The sequence below is a fragment of the Fukomys damarensis genome, unplaced genomic scaffold (genome assembly GCF_012274545.1).
Source record: "Fukomys damarensis isolate Sample0158 unplaced genomic scaffold, DMR_v1.0_HiC HiC_scaffold_27, whole genome shotgun sequence".
Classification (NCBI taxonomy): domain Eukaryota; kingdom Metazoa; phylum Chordata; class Mammalia; order Rodentia; family Bathyergidae; genus Fukomys; species Fukomys damarensis.
The window spans coordinates 35,213,276-35,229,447 of record NW_022900939.1 but is presented as its reverse complement, the minus strand read 5'-3'; the positions used below and the strand labels follow the sequence as shown (position 1 = coordinate 35,229,447).

Sequence of the window (16,172 nt, the reverse complement as noted above, 5' to 3'; positions counted from 1 at the left end):
TCTGCCTCAGCCTCCCAAGTGCTGGAGTTACAGGCATCAGGGAATTGTTCTTATTTCTCACGTTTACTTATTCCCCTGTCCATCCCTCAGATGCATCCTAATTTGTTCACACTTTCCAATGCTCACATTCTTCTCCTGACAGCTGTATCATACTGGAAGTTCTAGATTATTTTTCTCCTAAGGAAGGAGGCATAACTGTGTACAGAACTATTGACCAACATAATTCACCACCCTTAGGTGCGCAGGGAGAGATCCTGGGAGAATACACCCATTCCCAACTGAAGAACTCAAGTGCAGGGCTTCTAGTCCATTGAATGACGTCTTCCCAGCAGCTCCCTCTACCCTCAGCACTTGTACTACTCAGACTTCTGCAGCCTAGCCCCTCTGCTGCCACCACAGTCTCCTGAAACAAAAGCTCAGGGATCTGGCACACTCAGTGATTGCTCACAGGAGGAGAAGCTTAACACCTCGCTGTATGCTCAGCTGGCTCTTTCTCACAGACCTTCAGGAATCCTGGCCCTCTGATCTCTTCTTTTCTTTTCGCAGCCTGTTTGATAAGGAGCTTTTCTGAGATTTGGCTTTGAGTCACTTGATCCGGTCGTGACACCGGGTGACCACCAGGTGGATGCCCGTCTTGCTCTAAAAAGATGGTGACTCTTCGTAGGTCTCCCACAGCGAGCCACCAAGTTGTGCACACACTTCAGTTACTAAGTAGCAAAAAGTTTAAGAAGGAAAAGCCTCAAGGCAAAAACAACAACAAAAACCGGGCATGGTGGCGCACGCCTGTAATCCCAGCACTCAGGAGGCTGAGGCAGGCAGATCGCTGTGAGTTCAAGACCAGCCTGGGCTACATAGTGAGTTCCAGGTAGTCTCAACTACATAGTGAGACCCTGTCTCAAAACAAACAAACAAACAAACAAAACAACAAAAAAGCCTCCATTTGTTTGTATGTGATTTGTAGAAAACAACAAAACAAACGAGCGCTCCTTCAATTAAAACCTTTAACTCTTGAAGTAAACTATAGTTGCATCAGTGTCTACACTTGATTAGGCAGTTGGGATACTTAGCAAGCCTCTCAAATGTGACGTGTCCAGAGTGGGATCCTTGGTCACACTCTACTGGTCTATACCTCCTGGTGTGGCTTTTCAGTTAACACCACTGCCATCGACTCACTTACTAAAATCCTAGTCATCTGAATTCTTTCCCTCACAGCCTTCCAAATATAAGTTTTGATTCTGCCCCAGGTTATAGTTGCCACTGCCCTAGTCCAAGGTTAAGAAGTTCTCCAATCTGACCTCACATTATCTCGGCTGTTATTGTAATAGTTCCGGGCCAGTCATTACTTTCTGTCCTCCTTGCTTCGAAGTACATTCTCTACATATTAATCAGATAAATCAGCACCACAGGAATAAAACTGAGCCTCCTTACCATCCTGTGGCGAATCAGGCCAGGCCAGTGTGTGTGTTTCCAATGGTCAGATCTTACTGGAGATATTTGTTAACTCCTGACAAGGGATGAGGGGTCACAAGACCAACTGCATTTTGCCTCACATATAGTTATTAGCAAAGAGTCCTTATTACTTGGCGGCATTTTAGCCCCCATTGCGTGCAAGGTTGAATCAGGCAGATACGCAGTAATGTAACTCCCTTTATCCACTGCAGCTGAGCCCTTGAGCACCCAGTGGACTCATGAAACCACAGTGCTGAACACTGTTTTTTCTATACAAATATACATTTGACAAAGTTTTATTTCTAAATTAGACACAGCTAAATATTACCAATGCTAATACTGAAATAGAAAAATTATTACAACGTACTATAGTACAAGTTGTTTAAAACTTATGAATTTTTTTTATTTCTGTTATTTGTCACTTCACATTTTCAGACTACAGATTAACTGCAGGTAAAGGAAAGCACAGAGAGTGAAAACAAAACCACAGAAAGTGGGGAACTACTGCCCTCGCTGCAGGATTAGCTCACTTTCTGGTTGGGTTAAGGGTGGTCCTTTGGTGGGGGCAGAAAAGACCAAATGGAGGCCTAGACCTATAGCGATGCTCCCAAAGACAATGGGCTGTTGGTTCACCATGTTTTTGTGTCCCATTTATCCAGGGATGGAGGTACCACCTATCAGGAAATAAGAAATGACTCCTAACATTTCTTGTGTTAGAAAACCCTCTATAGCACATTGAAACCCTTGTGTCTGCCTCCGGAGGCTGTAGTTCTGATAAGGATTTGTCGCATGCTAACTGACTACCCTTGTTGGTCATTCAGTGGACCTCAGGTCTTGCTTGGCCCTGCACACTGTGATCATACAGGCTTTCTTTTGGTGTCTCAAACTACCCACACTCTGGCCTTCCTCAGGATCTTTGCACTTGCTGTGTGCTGTCTGGTGTCTCAGCCTCTGTGCTTTGCTTGTGGTCCTTCTCATCCTCCAGCCTCTGATGCCATTTTGCTCAGGAAAATCTCTACCGAGCAGGCCCTCAGCCCTCAGGTTCCTCCTTTGAGCAACATGTCCTATTCATCTATTACTCAGTTGTGCTATTAAGAAGTTAGATGTATTCTTAAGTCTCCAAGCATGCTTGAACCCTGGGGATATAAGTGACCAGTCATCTCCAACTTGTGTTTTCCATCCTATTCCTTTTATGCCGTAACAAAATGGCTTATATTTATGTAACATAAAATACGTCCAAGGGCTTAAAAAATACTCTGCAAACCTTTAATTCTACACTTAAAGCAAACTTACCTAATTTATCTGGTATTATTTTTAAATTTTAAAAAATTAAAGCTGTTTCCCAACGTGTCAGATAGCCTGTGCATATGGGCTGGAAAATGTTACGCTGGAACTTTCAAGTTACCTAATGACTTTTGGAGCGTCTTCAGCATTCCGGAAGACATGAAGGAAGGAGGAAAAAGAAAGGAAGGAAGGAAAGGGAAAAGAAGACCGAAAAGTAGTTTGCAGAAACTGGAAGATTTGGGAAACATTTTATATGAATAATGACACGGGTGCTCCGAAGTCTGGCTGAGAGTATTCACCCACTTTTGTTTGGACAGTTTGTTTTGCATTTCCAGTCACATTTAGGGGGAACATTGAGGTAAAAAAAACATTTGATGATTTTTAAACTAAAGGGACCTTGGCATTCTGTAGCCCACACGGTCGTGGTTTCATTCAGAGATCCGGGAGTCAGCAGGCACTTCGGTGGAAATGCATTCTGTCCTGTTGGTTGAATCATCCAGGAGGTCCTGGTAAATTCCGTAGCCGCTGGATAAAACTGTACAGAGTTCAGCTAGTTTGAGAAATCAAGAGTGCAGCCCGTTTGACATTTTATGCGTATCTTTTCTTTATCTCTTTCTTCTTCCCCGACTTCTCCCCTCTCCCCAGAGCTTTTCCCTCGGTGTGAAGTTTAACTCCCGCTCCCTGGCTCCGCTCCTGAAGAGCTGCCTCCCGCCCAGTCCGGCCCAGCTCCACCCCTCCTCACAGACCCAAGTAAATCTGCACAATAATGAGCCACGTGAGGAAGGGATGACATCACCAGTCCGTGGTCGCAAGCTGTTTTGCACGACGTTCACCTTTCATTGTTCTGATGACAGGGCTGGAATGTGGCGGTTAATTCCCTGTGGAGTGGGGGCTGAGATGGGCCTGCTGCTCTCGGGCAAATTTTAGTACCCCCTTCTAAAAAACAAAAACAAAACCAAAAAAGCTACCATGCTTCCTAGTACGAAGGTGAGGGAGCCAGGATCTGTTCTGATTTAAGCTACGTTAGTTCCTCTTGTCCGTGTGCATTTGCTTAATAGGCTGGTTTGGCAGTCAACTCTTTTCTAAGTGTTCTGCAAAGAGCATCTTGGAGGCTGGATTTGGACATTTGTAGCGTCCTGACTTATCTGGCGAGGGCTGTAAGAACTGCACAGCGTTTCGCCTGCAGCTACAGGTTCTCCAGAGTGTGGATGGTGACAACCCTTGCAAATCACCAGCTTATTGTGACTTTGCCTGATGCCTCAGCAACCTTGACTGGGACGGCCGAGATGCTCCTTCATGTGGTATGAGGAGGGCTGCTGTTTTTCTATGGAGGGGAAACATAAAAGCTCATTCTGCAGAAACTTGGGGAGTTGGTATCTGAACTGCAAATCTCACTACCCTCAGTCCAACTAATGTGTTCTGAAAGGCTTTTCACAGATAGCTTGCGACTGTAAATGTGTCTTCTGATTTGCAGCTCTTGATGAGCAAAAAACAAAGTTGAGGGAAAATGTTGTTTTCAAAGGTTTTCTTGCTCTTATTACGTGATCCTTTGTGGATCTGTCTCTGTGTGTGGAAAAGCCCTTAAAAGTTGGCCGTGGATTAGAATGCACAGCGACCCAAAGAAAGCTGTTTGTTCCGAAACGCGCAGTGTGCAGTGACAACAAGAATACAAAAGCACATAGGAGGCAGGCTTCATTTCAAAGTGGGGATGGAATGAGTTTGTACTATGGCAAATAACTGTGCAACGAGTTCAACTCTAAGCAGATTTTCAAAATGCTGAGAAAACATTGTCTGAGTTCAGCAGAGTATATAAAAATAAAGTTTGGAGCTAGTCCTACTGTAGTTTGTAGTTAGGGCTGTGAGGTACTGTGAAGCCTTCGCAAAAGAGCTTCATTGACCCTAACCAAATTCTTATAGTTCTAGTTCAGATTCAAATTTGAACGGGAGGCCAGGTGGCACGGTTTTCATTTGTATAGATTTAATTTGTGTAACATTAATTGTTAATACTATTTTGTCTCTGTGGTTAAAGTGATGAAAATCTTGAATTCAACCATGATGAAAAATCTTGGATTTACTACATTGATTAGCCTGGATTGTTAATTTCAAATGACTGCATGAACTTCTGTTCACTTGCAAAACTAAATATCTGTTCCACAGCAGAAGACTGTTCTTTCCCACGTCTCTTTCCTAGATTATCAGTAGTCAAGATCAATACAAAATCAAGTCTGTGGCTTTGGAGTTTTGTTTATTTTTTGGCTTGAGCTTTAAAGTTGTCCCAAAGCTGGATAAAATAATTGTTAGATAAAAGTAGACCTAATATTTAGTACAATTTCACACAGACTTACATTTAAAAGTTCTACAACCAATTTTAAAGAAAGAAGGTTGCTTTTCTGTGTAAATAAATCGAAATAGAGTACTGCATGATTTATATATTTTAGTAAATTTTGGTCATTATTTTAAACAAATCTTATTTGTGAGGATAGATTTGCCAGGTGGTAAATTAGCTTAATAATATCTGTGAGGGGCAGACCGAGAACACACACTTGGCTGGCAAACTTACATGGTTTATGCTTTTTTTGTTGTTGTTTCTCCTAGAAAGTATTAAGTAAAATGATTTGCTTACTTGATTCTTTATGATAATCATCAAAAAGAAAGAATTATCCCTGCCTTCTCCTATCTTGAAAACACTTCATCTGACCGAGACAGTGTTTGCCAACTACTTTGAACAATTAGGAAATATGAGCACACCAGGGAGGGCATCTTGCTGTTCCTTCTTGGGAGGGGACACATGCACTGAAGCTGAAGGAAGGGCAGGGAGAGCCCCCGGGAAGTTATCCAGTCAGCTCCGGCTGCTGTAGCACAGCTGGACGGCTCAGAAACAACACACAGTGCTCGCTCACGGTTTTGAAGCCCGGAAGTCCAAGGCCATGGTACATGTCCTGGTGCAGATCTTCTTCCTGGTTGCAGATCACATCCTTCCCCTGGTTTCCTTTCAGGATGGAGAGAGGAAGAAGGAGCTCTCTGGAGTCCCTTTTCCAAGGGCAATAATCCCATTCTTTACCCCCCCCGCACCCCGACTTAATCAGTTCCCACAGGCTCTGTCTCTTGATACTATCACGTTCAAGATAAGCATTTTGGAATTCAGGCAGATACAAATACTCAGTCCATTGTAGTTTTGCAGATTGTAGTTTGTATGAGTACCTGATTATGAAAGACGGGGGCTGAAATCCAGTTCTCATTCTGCTTATCAAGCTAGTTGCCCTAGCCTGAGGCAAGTTCCCAAGAAAGGGGATCTTTATCTAATTCTCACAAGGGTACCACATGTGCTGTAGTCCTGATAGCAGGAGAAAAGTGTTGGGAATAATTGCAAAAGGCACAAGTAATGGCCTCCTCCATCCACACCCCCACATTTGTGTGTCCCTTGTTAGCCTATATTTAAAGTATAAATGGTACTTTTTACATCACCTTATAATGTACTTTTTTATAGTTAATTTTTGGGGGAGGGTGTTGCCAGGGATCGAACTTGGTCCTTGTGCTTGCAAAGCAGGCTGTGGCACCACTGAGCTAAATCCCTGGACCTATATTACTTTTTTTGTTGTTTTTGGGTTTTTTTTGAGGGGGGAAGGGTCTCACTATTTAGTTCAGGCTGGTTTCGAACTCACAGCGATCCTCCTGCCTCAGCCTCCCAAGTGCTGGGATTACAGGCATGCGTCACCACTCCAGGCTATAATTACTTTTTAATGTACCTTTTATTTTATTATTTCTAATACACTGATAACAAGGAGAGGGCATTCAATCTCTGTTGAGTTATTGAGTGGATTAATTGTGAATCTGGGAACTTCATACTAGAGTACATGATCAGAGATTTCCCGCTCAGTGATTTCTCACATATGAGCATCCTGATGTGTAGAAAACTAAGAAAGTACCAACCATTTCTGTGGTTCTTACAAGCCAATCACTAACAATTCTCTGGATTTTAATTTTTACCATGATGAAGACCTATTGATTAGCAATGTACTAAGTGACTTGGTTTTAAATAGAGCACTTACTTACATCAGCACATTATTGGATTTTTGTTGAAGACTAAATCAGTATTTTGCAGTGGAGCCCGGCTGCTACCTTCTCTTTGTCAGCAGGGATGTGCTCTACTAGTATGAGGAAAGCCACAATTTATGTGAAAGGCATTCTGGTAATAGTCATGAGCATTTCATAGCTTTGAGTTGCTGCTGCATGTTCATTTTAAAGGTGAGTTATTCTGGGTTTAACTTCACAGTCAGTTTGGTGTGCTGTTAGGTGTCCTATCATTGGCCAATATGGGTCCTTGTTTCAGTCAGTTTGGTGTGCTGTTAGGTGTCCTATCATTGGCCAATATGGGTCCTTGTTTCAGTCAGTTTGGTGTGCTGTTAGGTGTCCTATCATTGGCCAATATGGGTCCTTGTTTCAGCAGCAATGGAAACGAAAACTGAGGCAGTCAGCATGAATTTATAGGAAAAAGCTTTAATGACAAAGAGAAAAGAAAGGGAAGCTCAGCTCTGACAAAGACCAAACTAGTACCCTAACAGGGGAAAGTTAGAAAAGATAGGGAAAGGGTCTCCGTTTGAGAAATAGAATGGAGCGCAGGTCTGAAGAGATAGATCAGACTGGCCCATTAAAGAAGAGAAGGGACCAGTTTATGGGGTGCTAGGGTGAGCTGAGGGCCGGGCTAGCATTATCTCAGGTCTGGTTTTGTGGCTCTGCAGGAATCCTCATGACTTGAGGGGAATTCTACCCCCATGGGAGGAGTCCTGATGGCTTGAAGGGCAGTTTTGGTCACATGAGGCTCTGCTGGAATCCAAGGTGACCCTAGGTTCGGGATAACTAAGATGTCTGTCCTTGTGAATCCTTTATCCTGGTGTCCTCGGGCTTGAAGGGTGATGAGATAGACTAGATAAATTTAGGGCTAATAGACCTTGTTCGGCCAACGCTTAGACCGATACTCCCTAAATGACTGACATGGCTCTATGAAGACAGAGCTGAGGAAGATTTGACCCAGAGTTTTAGAAAATGAAGGTCAAGCTTTGTTCTACTTTTGGTCACCTTTTGAGATCTGTAGGCCCAGGCGAAGAGTCACGGCGTTCAGCACAGAACACTTTTAAGTCCCTGCCTGCCTCCAAAGAAAATAAATCATGCTTTTAATGAGTTACAGGTTAAGGGCCCAGGAGTATTCTTGTCCTTTATCCTATCTCTGTGTCCATAGTGCTAACCTACACAGGGTCCGTATGCACACACTTCCTTTATGCTTTTCAACAACTGGACCTTAAGGCATGTCACTAATGTGCATGTCACTAATGTGCCTATTCTAAAGCAGAATTATACATAAGTCCCTCCAAATCTGAGGAAGAGTACAATTGAATTTGTGAGGTTTGTGTGTGTACTGTTTGTACTGCACAGATTATACTACCAGGGTAAATGTAATAACATCACTAAGGGCTGGGGATTTAGCTCAGCGGTTTGGTGGCCTGCCTTGAGTTCAATCCCCGGTACTCCCCTCCCCAAAAAATCACTAAATTATTTCTGAATGTATAGGGTATAGTTTTATTATATAAAAGATGAACTGGACCTTTCAGGTCACTACAAGACCACCTTTTCTGATGAAGGAGAGTAGTTCACAAAACTTTCTAGCATTAGGTTGCCTATTTTTATTCTCTTCTCTAAAATTTGTATTGCCAAGTTCTTCTGCAAAGTGGGAATCGGTGAGACAGGCCGTCTGCTCTTTTATGCTAGATTAGGATCAAAATGTTGGAGATCAGATAGCCTAAAATATTGCTGGTGTTTGCAAGAGGGGAAGAGGCAAAAGTGTACAATGGCTTTTATAAACTCATCCTTACTAAGAAATACAAAACAAAGACAAAGCTCCAAAGTTTGTGTCCTATTATAAATGATCCACCATTTCTTTTTATATAAAAAATTATTCTCTTGAGCTCAGTAATCAGAGTTGGAACTAGGGTGAGGCAAGCAAGACTCACCTGGAGGTTAGCATTTAAGAGCTGTCACAAAACTCTTGTGTATCAAGATACACCCTATTCCTTGTAGTGGGTGGTGCACACCTGCAATCCCAGCACTTGGGAGGCTGAGGCAGGAGGATCACCATGAGTCTGAGGCCAGCCTGGACTATATTGTGAGTTTAAGCCCAGCCTGAACTACATAGTGAGATCCTGTCTTAAAAGAAAAATAGAAAGAAAGAAAAGAAAAGAAACACCATTTAAATGCACTATTTAAAAATAAAAATTAATGCAGAAAAAGCTATGATGAAGAAAATACTAAAATTTCAAATGAAGATAAGATCTGACTGCAGCTGAGAAAACCCTGCTTTATCTGTCTCTCTGTGTTCCGGTCTTGCACACTATACTGGGGACATTAGATTATTTCTGGATAATTATTTATCCAGCTGGAAGAACTGGGATAATCTATTAAAAAGTAACACTTTTTCCTGAGTCACTTGGTAAACGTCTGCTCACGTTAACAAGCAGCTTAGCTCTGTGCTGTGCTGTAGCTGGGAAAAAATGCACCGATTAGAGTCCAAGTTGTATGCAAGTGTGATTCTTTTGAGGTTCATTCATCTTTAATTACTGTCATGCCCTTGCTAGTTTTAACCTGCCCGCCTCTCTTGAAAGACAGAGATATCCATACAGGGAGAGTTGAAGAAAAGCAAAACTCATGTGCTGAGAAGGGAAATTAGCATGGCCTGGCTGAGCAACAAGCCTAGCATGGCTTCACAGTGATGTCAGTTTTCAGAGTGGGGTCTGCTGGATTAAGATGGTGACAAGGGACAGCGTTTCAAAGAGGCACAGCCAATTGCTGCCTTCTGACTAAGGCTGATAAATTCAGAGGAGTGATGGAAAAGCAGGAGTGTGTAGAAAGCTGAGGGGAAAGACCTGTGAAAGCCAAAACTGCTGCCTTCCAAGAAGTGAGGATGGATGGAGCAGGCAGGGCCTCGAGTCTTAAAGAGCACAGTCTGAACACTGTCCGAGGATGGTGTTGAGCAAAATGGGTTATCAGAATAAGGTGAAAACCAATCCATCACTACCCATTTCAGCCCCCCAGAAGTTTCTCCTTAGACTTTAAAAGGAAAGACGAACAACAAATATCTGTGGGGCAGAACAGTAAGGATGCGTTGTATAGCATGGGTGGTTTTTCATATTTATTTATTTTTTTATACTGGGAATCGAACTCAGGTTCTTGTGCTTTCGAGGCAGGCGGCAGAACCACTGAGCTAAATCCCCAGCCCTCTAGCATGTGTTTGACAAAACATCACAAATGGATCCCAGAAAGAAAGAAAAAGTAAACGTTTCTAACAAAGTTAATATTGTTAACATGGAAAGGAATGAATCACTCACAACCACAGATAAATGTGAGAGTTACAAGGCACCATAGGGTAGGAAAAATTTGACCAGAGACCAAAGGAGCTCAAATTCAGAAGAGAAAGGGAAATTAAATATTCTAAAAAGGAATTGAAAAAAATTTTATTATGAAAATTTCAAATATTTACAAAGCTGAAGAAAATAATGTAAAGAACCCATCACTTAGCTCCAACAGTGAATTCATGACTGGTCTGGTTTCTTCTGTTCCCATTCCTTTGGATCGTTTTGATATAAATCCCAGATATACAATTTTATTCATAAACGTTTCAGTATATATCTTCTTAAGAGATGAAGGCTTAAACATTCATGTTACAGCTCATTATCAAACCTAACTTAAATAATAATTCATCAACAATATTTTTCCAATTGTCTTTTAAAAATTAGTTTTAAAAAGAGTCCAAAAGGTTACAGTTGATTGTTCTGTATTCTAAGTTTCAGTTGATTTATAGGTCTCCCTCTCTGCTCTTTTTTCATTGCTATTTATTTATTAAAGAAACAAGGTTTTTGTCCCATATAGTTGCCCACTTTTTGGATTTTTCTGGATCATTATTGTGAGGTCATTCAGCAGTTTCTCTCCCCGTCCGTCTCTCCTGAAGTCTGTAGTTAGCTCTAGGAGCTTGCGGTGATTCAGGTAAGAGTATTTCACGGGAGGCAATAAATACAAGAAGTCCACCATTCTCTGTTCTTGGGAGGCGTCGATGAATATTACTCACATTCATTATTGTATTAGGGATTGCAGATCAGTGGTATTCTATAAGTACTTCTTTATTAACAACGATGTGCTATTATTATTTCTTTATTATTAACTAGCCGATTGCTATGAGGAAAAACAATGTACTTTACATGGAGAGGAAGTGTGTTCGTGTCTGTCCCATATGGATCCTGTGCTGTTTTCTGTGTGTACTTCTCTCTTTTTCTTTCTAGAGTATTTGCTTTGCTTTGCTTTTCATCACTCGAGCTTCTGGGGAGGAGGAATGGGCGAGGGAGGGCTGAGAGTAGACAGGAGTGGGAGTTCGGAGTCAGATCAGGCGGATTTTGCAATAACCCAGGCAAAACATGATGGTGGCTTGGGAGGAGGTGAGGGCAATGGAGGGGTGAGAGGTAACTGAATTAAGAATAGGAGACGTTCCCAACAATGTAAACGCTGACGTTTAGTTTTTTAAATGAATGACAGTGAAGGACACACTACCACTAATCCCTCTCCAAATACGCCCCCTGGCTCCCAACACACTTATCCAGCGCTGTTGCCACTTCCTGAAGCTGTTGTAAAAGTCCTCTTTCAGGAGTGCCTAGTTGAGCTTTTCGGTTGTCTTGATGTCCTGAGCTGATTCACAATGTTGCCTTTGACTTTGGGGAAGAGCCACAAGTCACACAGTGCCAGGTCTGGCGAGCGGGATGGAGGAGGACACACCGCAATGCTTTTACAAGCCTGCCTTCCTGTTGGATGGCACTTGGTAGCAGCATTCCCTGCATTTTCTTTAATCACACCTCGTAAAACACTCACGGAAGAGGACTTCCAGCACTGTTTCAGAAAGTGTCAAGAAGCTGAACCTCACACCTGTCATCCCAGCACTTGGGAAGCTGAGGCAGGAAGATCCCTGTGAGTCTGAGGCCAGCTGGGCTGCATAGTGACATGGCGAACCTGAACTACACAATGAGAGAGACTCTGTCTCAAAAAGTAAAAAACAAAAACAAAAACAAAAAACCTGACAAGAACGATGGATAAATAATAGGATAGAGAAAGAGTGCGAGCTCAGGAGCAACGAAGAAAGAGCAGGGCCGTGGGGCTGACAGCAATGTCCGTGCCCCGGAATGGCGTGGTGTCAGGCTCTGTGCACCTCTGACCTGCCTTTTCACTCATGATTGGGGTCATTTTACCCTTTACGCACAACGAGGTCTCAGCTAAAATGTGAGGTATCAACATTGAAGTGTGAGGTGTCAAGTCCAGAGGACTTGACAATTCTAGGAATCAAATGAAAGAGACGAAGTTAACATAAACAAAGCCTTGCAGATTTGAGCTGTCCAGGCAAGGTCTATTTGAGGAATCACATTAAGATCTGGTTTAAAATTCCAGCCTATCCCTTCCGAATCATCTTCCTTTAATTTCAGTAACTTCCTTGTTTATAATGATAACAATCATGCCTTACTCAAAAGGCAGCTGCGAAAATTAAAAGAAACAGTAAGGCATTTAACTCATTACAGAGGAGACTTTTTCTATTTATTTTAAATTAGGTATTGGCAAAAAATTGGAGTTAGGGGTGAGCTTTTAAGAGACTCTTGAAATAAGCATAAGACATGGAGGCTCTGGGATGGCAAACATTTCTTCCCCAGAACAAGATTTCTTGGTGGCCATCCCAACACCAACTGCAAAGTCAGCTCGCATCCCTTTATCCTCCCGACCTCCGCTTGCCCTCCTCTGCCTGAATATTGCTCACCAATTTTATATTTTCTACACATGAAAGTCACTTACTTCAGGTCAACAGATGCCTTTTTGTTTGTTTTGTTTTATTTTTTGTTTTTTGAGACAGGGTCTCACTGTGTAGTTGAGACTGACCTGGAATTCACTATGTAGCCCAGGCTGGTCGCGAACTCACGGTGATCCTCCTGCTGCAGCCTCCCGAGTGCTGGGATTACAGGGGTGAGCCACCAAGCCTGGCTCTAACAGATGCCTTTTATATACATGAGGACCATGTTTGACAAAACTACTAAGTACTGCTCATATGATTCCATAGTATTTGAAAAGTCTTTCCCTACTCCTTTAGACATAAAAACCTCACAGTTCAGTTCCCAGTAATACACACACACACACACCCGCCTACCTGAGGCACAAGGATATGTTCTATAAAAACAAATTCCATTAAAAAATACTTGACACCATCAGAACCATTTCTATGGTAAATTTCTCCCACAATGGCTTTAATTGTGAATAGCTGCCATGTGTAGGTCCAACCATTCCTTACACAGTGAAATGTGACACAAATTCTGTTTACGTAGCTAAAAGCTAATCCAGTCATCAACATGAAATGCGTCTAAATAATAAAGGCTCAAAATATACTGAAGGAATAAAATGTACTTAAAACAAATGCATAAATGTTAGTGGTTGTTTATAACTTGCCTCTCTTATAAACATATTATTGACTAAAATGCACTTTTACACTAACATAGTGAATATAGTTTTAAATCTGTTTATAGAACTGTAATGCTAGCCATAGCCATTGATACAAGTTAACTGACCAACCCAAGAATGACAGATTGTTATTCTGATGAATCCTTAGTTTTAAAGTTGTACATAAATACCATAGAGAAAATGCATCTCATAAACATGAAACAGTAATTCCCGTGGCTGCCACATTTATATAGTGATGACAAGTTAGCTCTCCTTTCTACTTAGTTCTAATTTTTTTTGAACTAGGAACTGAGACCAAATTCTGTTCCAGTTCTGGTGTCAGCCAAAATGCATTTATGCAGACCAGATTTGGATTCAGAAAGCCTTTCTTGCCTTCTATCAGCTAATTGGTTTATTTGAAGGGTTCAAAGTGAGAAAACCCCAAAGTTCTTCTTTTCTGGGCCTTTCCTTTTTCTTACCTAAATTTCTCTCTTGGGACTGTACGGTACCCAGTAAGGGTTCTGCTGGCAGAGTTGGGATCCCAGCACCACCTCTTCCTGGCTGTGAGACAGGGCAGGGGACACTGTCACCTTGTCTCGTTTTCCTCATGAGGATGGCAGCGAAAATTGATGTCTCATGGAGACTAGGGCTCAGAATCCAGAAAGCACCATGTAGATAGACATTATTACTACCTAGCTTTACTGGTTATTTTATGACAGTATAACGCGCATGCACAAAGGAAGTGGCACGTGCTTGTAATCGCAGTTACTTTGGCGGCTGAGATAGGAGATTGCAAGTTCCAGGGGATTTACAGACCCTGTCGCAAAATAAAAAACGTCTGGTATGTAGCTCAGTGCTCTCTGAGTTCCAGCTACAGAGCGGCAGAAATTCATAAAGTAAAAACTCCTGTATAATGTGCACACAACGGAAACTAGTATCCTAGCAGACCTCCTCGTGCCCCGTCAAGTTACTACCCTGAGATTAGCCAGTATTCTCACTTCTGATTCGTTTAATTAATGGTTATTCAGAATTGATATTACCGCAACCAATAAGGGGTTCATTTTGGTAAGGTTTTCTTTTTTACTTAATATCTAAGACTTTACCGTATTGGCTAATTACTGCTTTTAACATGGCCATATTTCGTTTGCTAGGTTGAAAAAGCTCCTTGAACAAGAAAAGGCTTACCAAGCCCGCAAAGAAAAGGAAAATGCCAAGCGGCTCAATAAACTGAGAGACGAGCTTGTCAAACTCAAGTCCTTCGCACTCATGCTGGTGGATGAAAGGCAAATGCATATCGAGCAACTGGGCCTGCAAAGCCAGAAAGTACAGGATCTCACCCAGAAACTGAAGGAGGAAGAAGAAAAGCTCAAAGCGGTCACTTCCAAATCCAAAGAAGACAGGCAGAAACTGCTCAAGTTGGAGGTGGACTTCGAACACAAGGCCTCGAGATTCACTCAAGAGCATGAAGAGATGAACGCCAAGCTGGCTAACCAGGAGTCTCACAACCGACAGCTACGACTCAAGCTGGTCGGCTTGTCTCAGAGGATCGAGGAGCTAGAAGAGACCAACAGAAACCTACAGAAGGCCGAGGAAGAGCTTCAAGAGTTACGAGACAAAATCGCCAAAGGGGAATGTGGCAACTCCAGCCTCATGGCAGAAGTGGAAAATCTCCGAAAGCGCGTGCTGGAGATGGAGGGTAAAGACGAGGAGATCACCAAAACTGAGTCCCAGTGTCGGGAACTGCGGAAGAGGCTGCAGGAGGAAGAACATCACAGCAAGGAGCTCAAACTTGAAGTGGAGAAGTTGCAGAAGAGAATGTCCGAGCTGGAGAAACTGGAGGAAGCGTTTAGCAAGAGTAAGTCGGAATGCTCCCAGCTGCACTTGAATCTGGAGAAAGAAAAGAACTTAACCAAAGACCTGCTGAATGAGCTGGAGGTGGTCAAGAGCCGAGTGAAAGAGCTCGAGTGCTCTGAAAGTAGGTTGGAAAAGGCTGAGCTAAGCCTCAAAGACGACCTTACGAAGTTGAAGTCATTTACTGTGATGCTGGTTGATGAAAGGAAAAATATGATGGAGAAAATAAAGCAAGAAGAGCGAAAAGTCGATGGGCTCAATAAAAATTTTAAGGTGGAACAAGGAAAGGTCATGGATGTAACTGAAAAATTAATTGAAGAAAGTAAGAAGCTCTTAAAACTGAAGTCTGAAATGGAGGAGAAAGTGTACAGTTTGACTAAAGAGAGAGATGAGCTGATAGGTAAGCTGAAAAGTGAGGAAGAAAAGTCCTCCGAATTGAGCTGCAGTGTGGATTTGTTAAAGAAGAGACTCGACGGTCTAGAGGAAGTGGAACGAGAAAGGAGAGGGAGGTCTCGAAAGGGGCCCGAGCTCACCGGCCCAGAGGACAACAAGATCAAGGAGCTGACGCTGGAAATTGAGAGGCTGAAGAAGCGCCTTCAGCAGCTGGAGGTGGTGGAAGGGGATCTGATGAAGACGGAGGACGAGTACGACCAGCTGGAGCGGAAATTCCGAACGGAGCAGGATAAGGCCAACTTCCTCTCTCAGCAGCTAGAGGAAATCAAGCACCAAATCGCCAAGAACAAGGCGATAGAGAAAGGGGAGGCCGTGAGCCAGGAGGCCGAACTGAGACACAGGTTCCGGCTGGAAGAGGCCAAGAGTCGAGATTTGAAAGCCGAGGTGCAAGCTCTCAAGGAGAAGATCCACGAACTGATGAACAAGGAAGACCAGCTTTCCCAGCTCCAGGTAGATTACTCGGTCCTCCAACAGAGATTTCTGGAAGAAGAAAACAAGAACAAGAGCATGCGGCAGGAGGTGCTCCACCTGAGCAAGGAGCTGGAGCTGTCCAAGCGCTACAGCCGCGCGCTGCGGCCCAGCGTGGCGGGGCGCCGGATGGTGGACGTGCCCGTGGCGTCCACCGCGGT

The 16,172-nt window shown here is 43.0% G+C and overlaps 1 protein-coding gene across 1 annotated transcript in view; it reads left to right on the top strand.

The window, feature by feature from the left end:
* Positions 1-16,172, top strand: part of Filip1 (filamin A interacting protein 1) — a 185,159-nt gene that overhangs the window by 163,256 nt on the left and 5,731 nt on the right. The window contains exon 5 of the mRNA XM_033756836.1: positions 14,391-16,170. Coding sequence (XP_033612727.1) covers positions 14,391-16,170 — 1,780 coding nt within the window. The remainder of the gene's footprint in view (positions 1-14,390; positions 16,171-16,172) is intronic.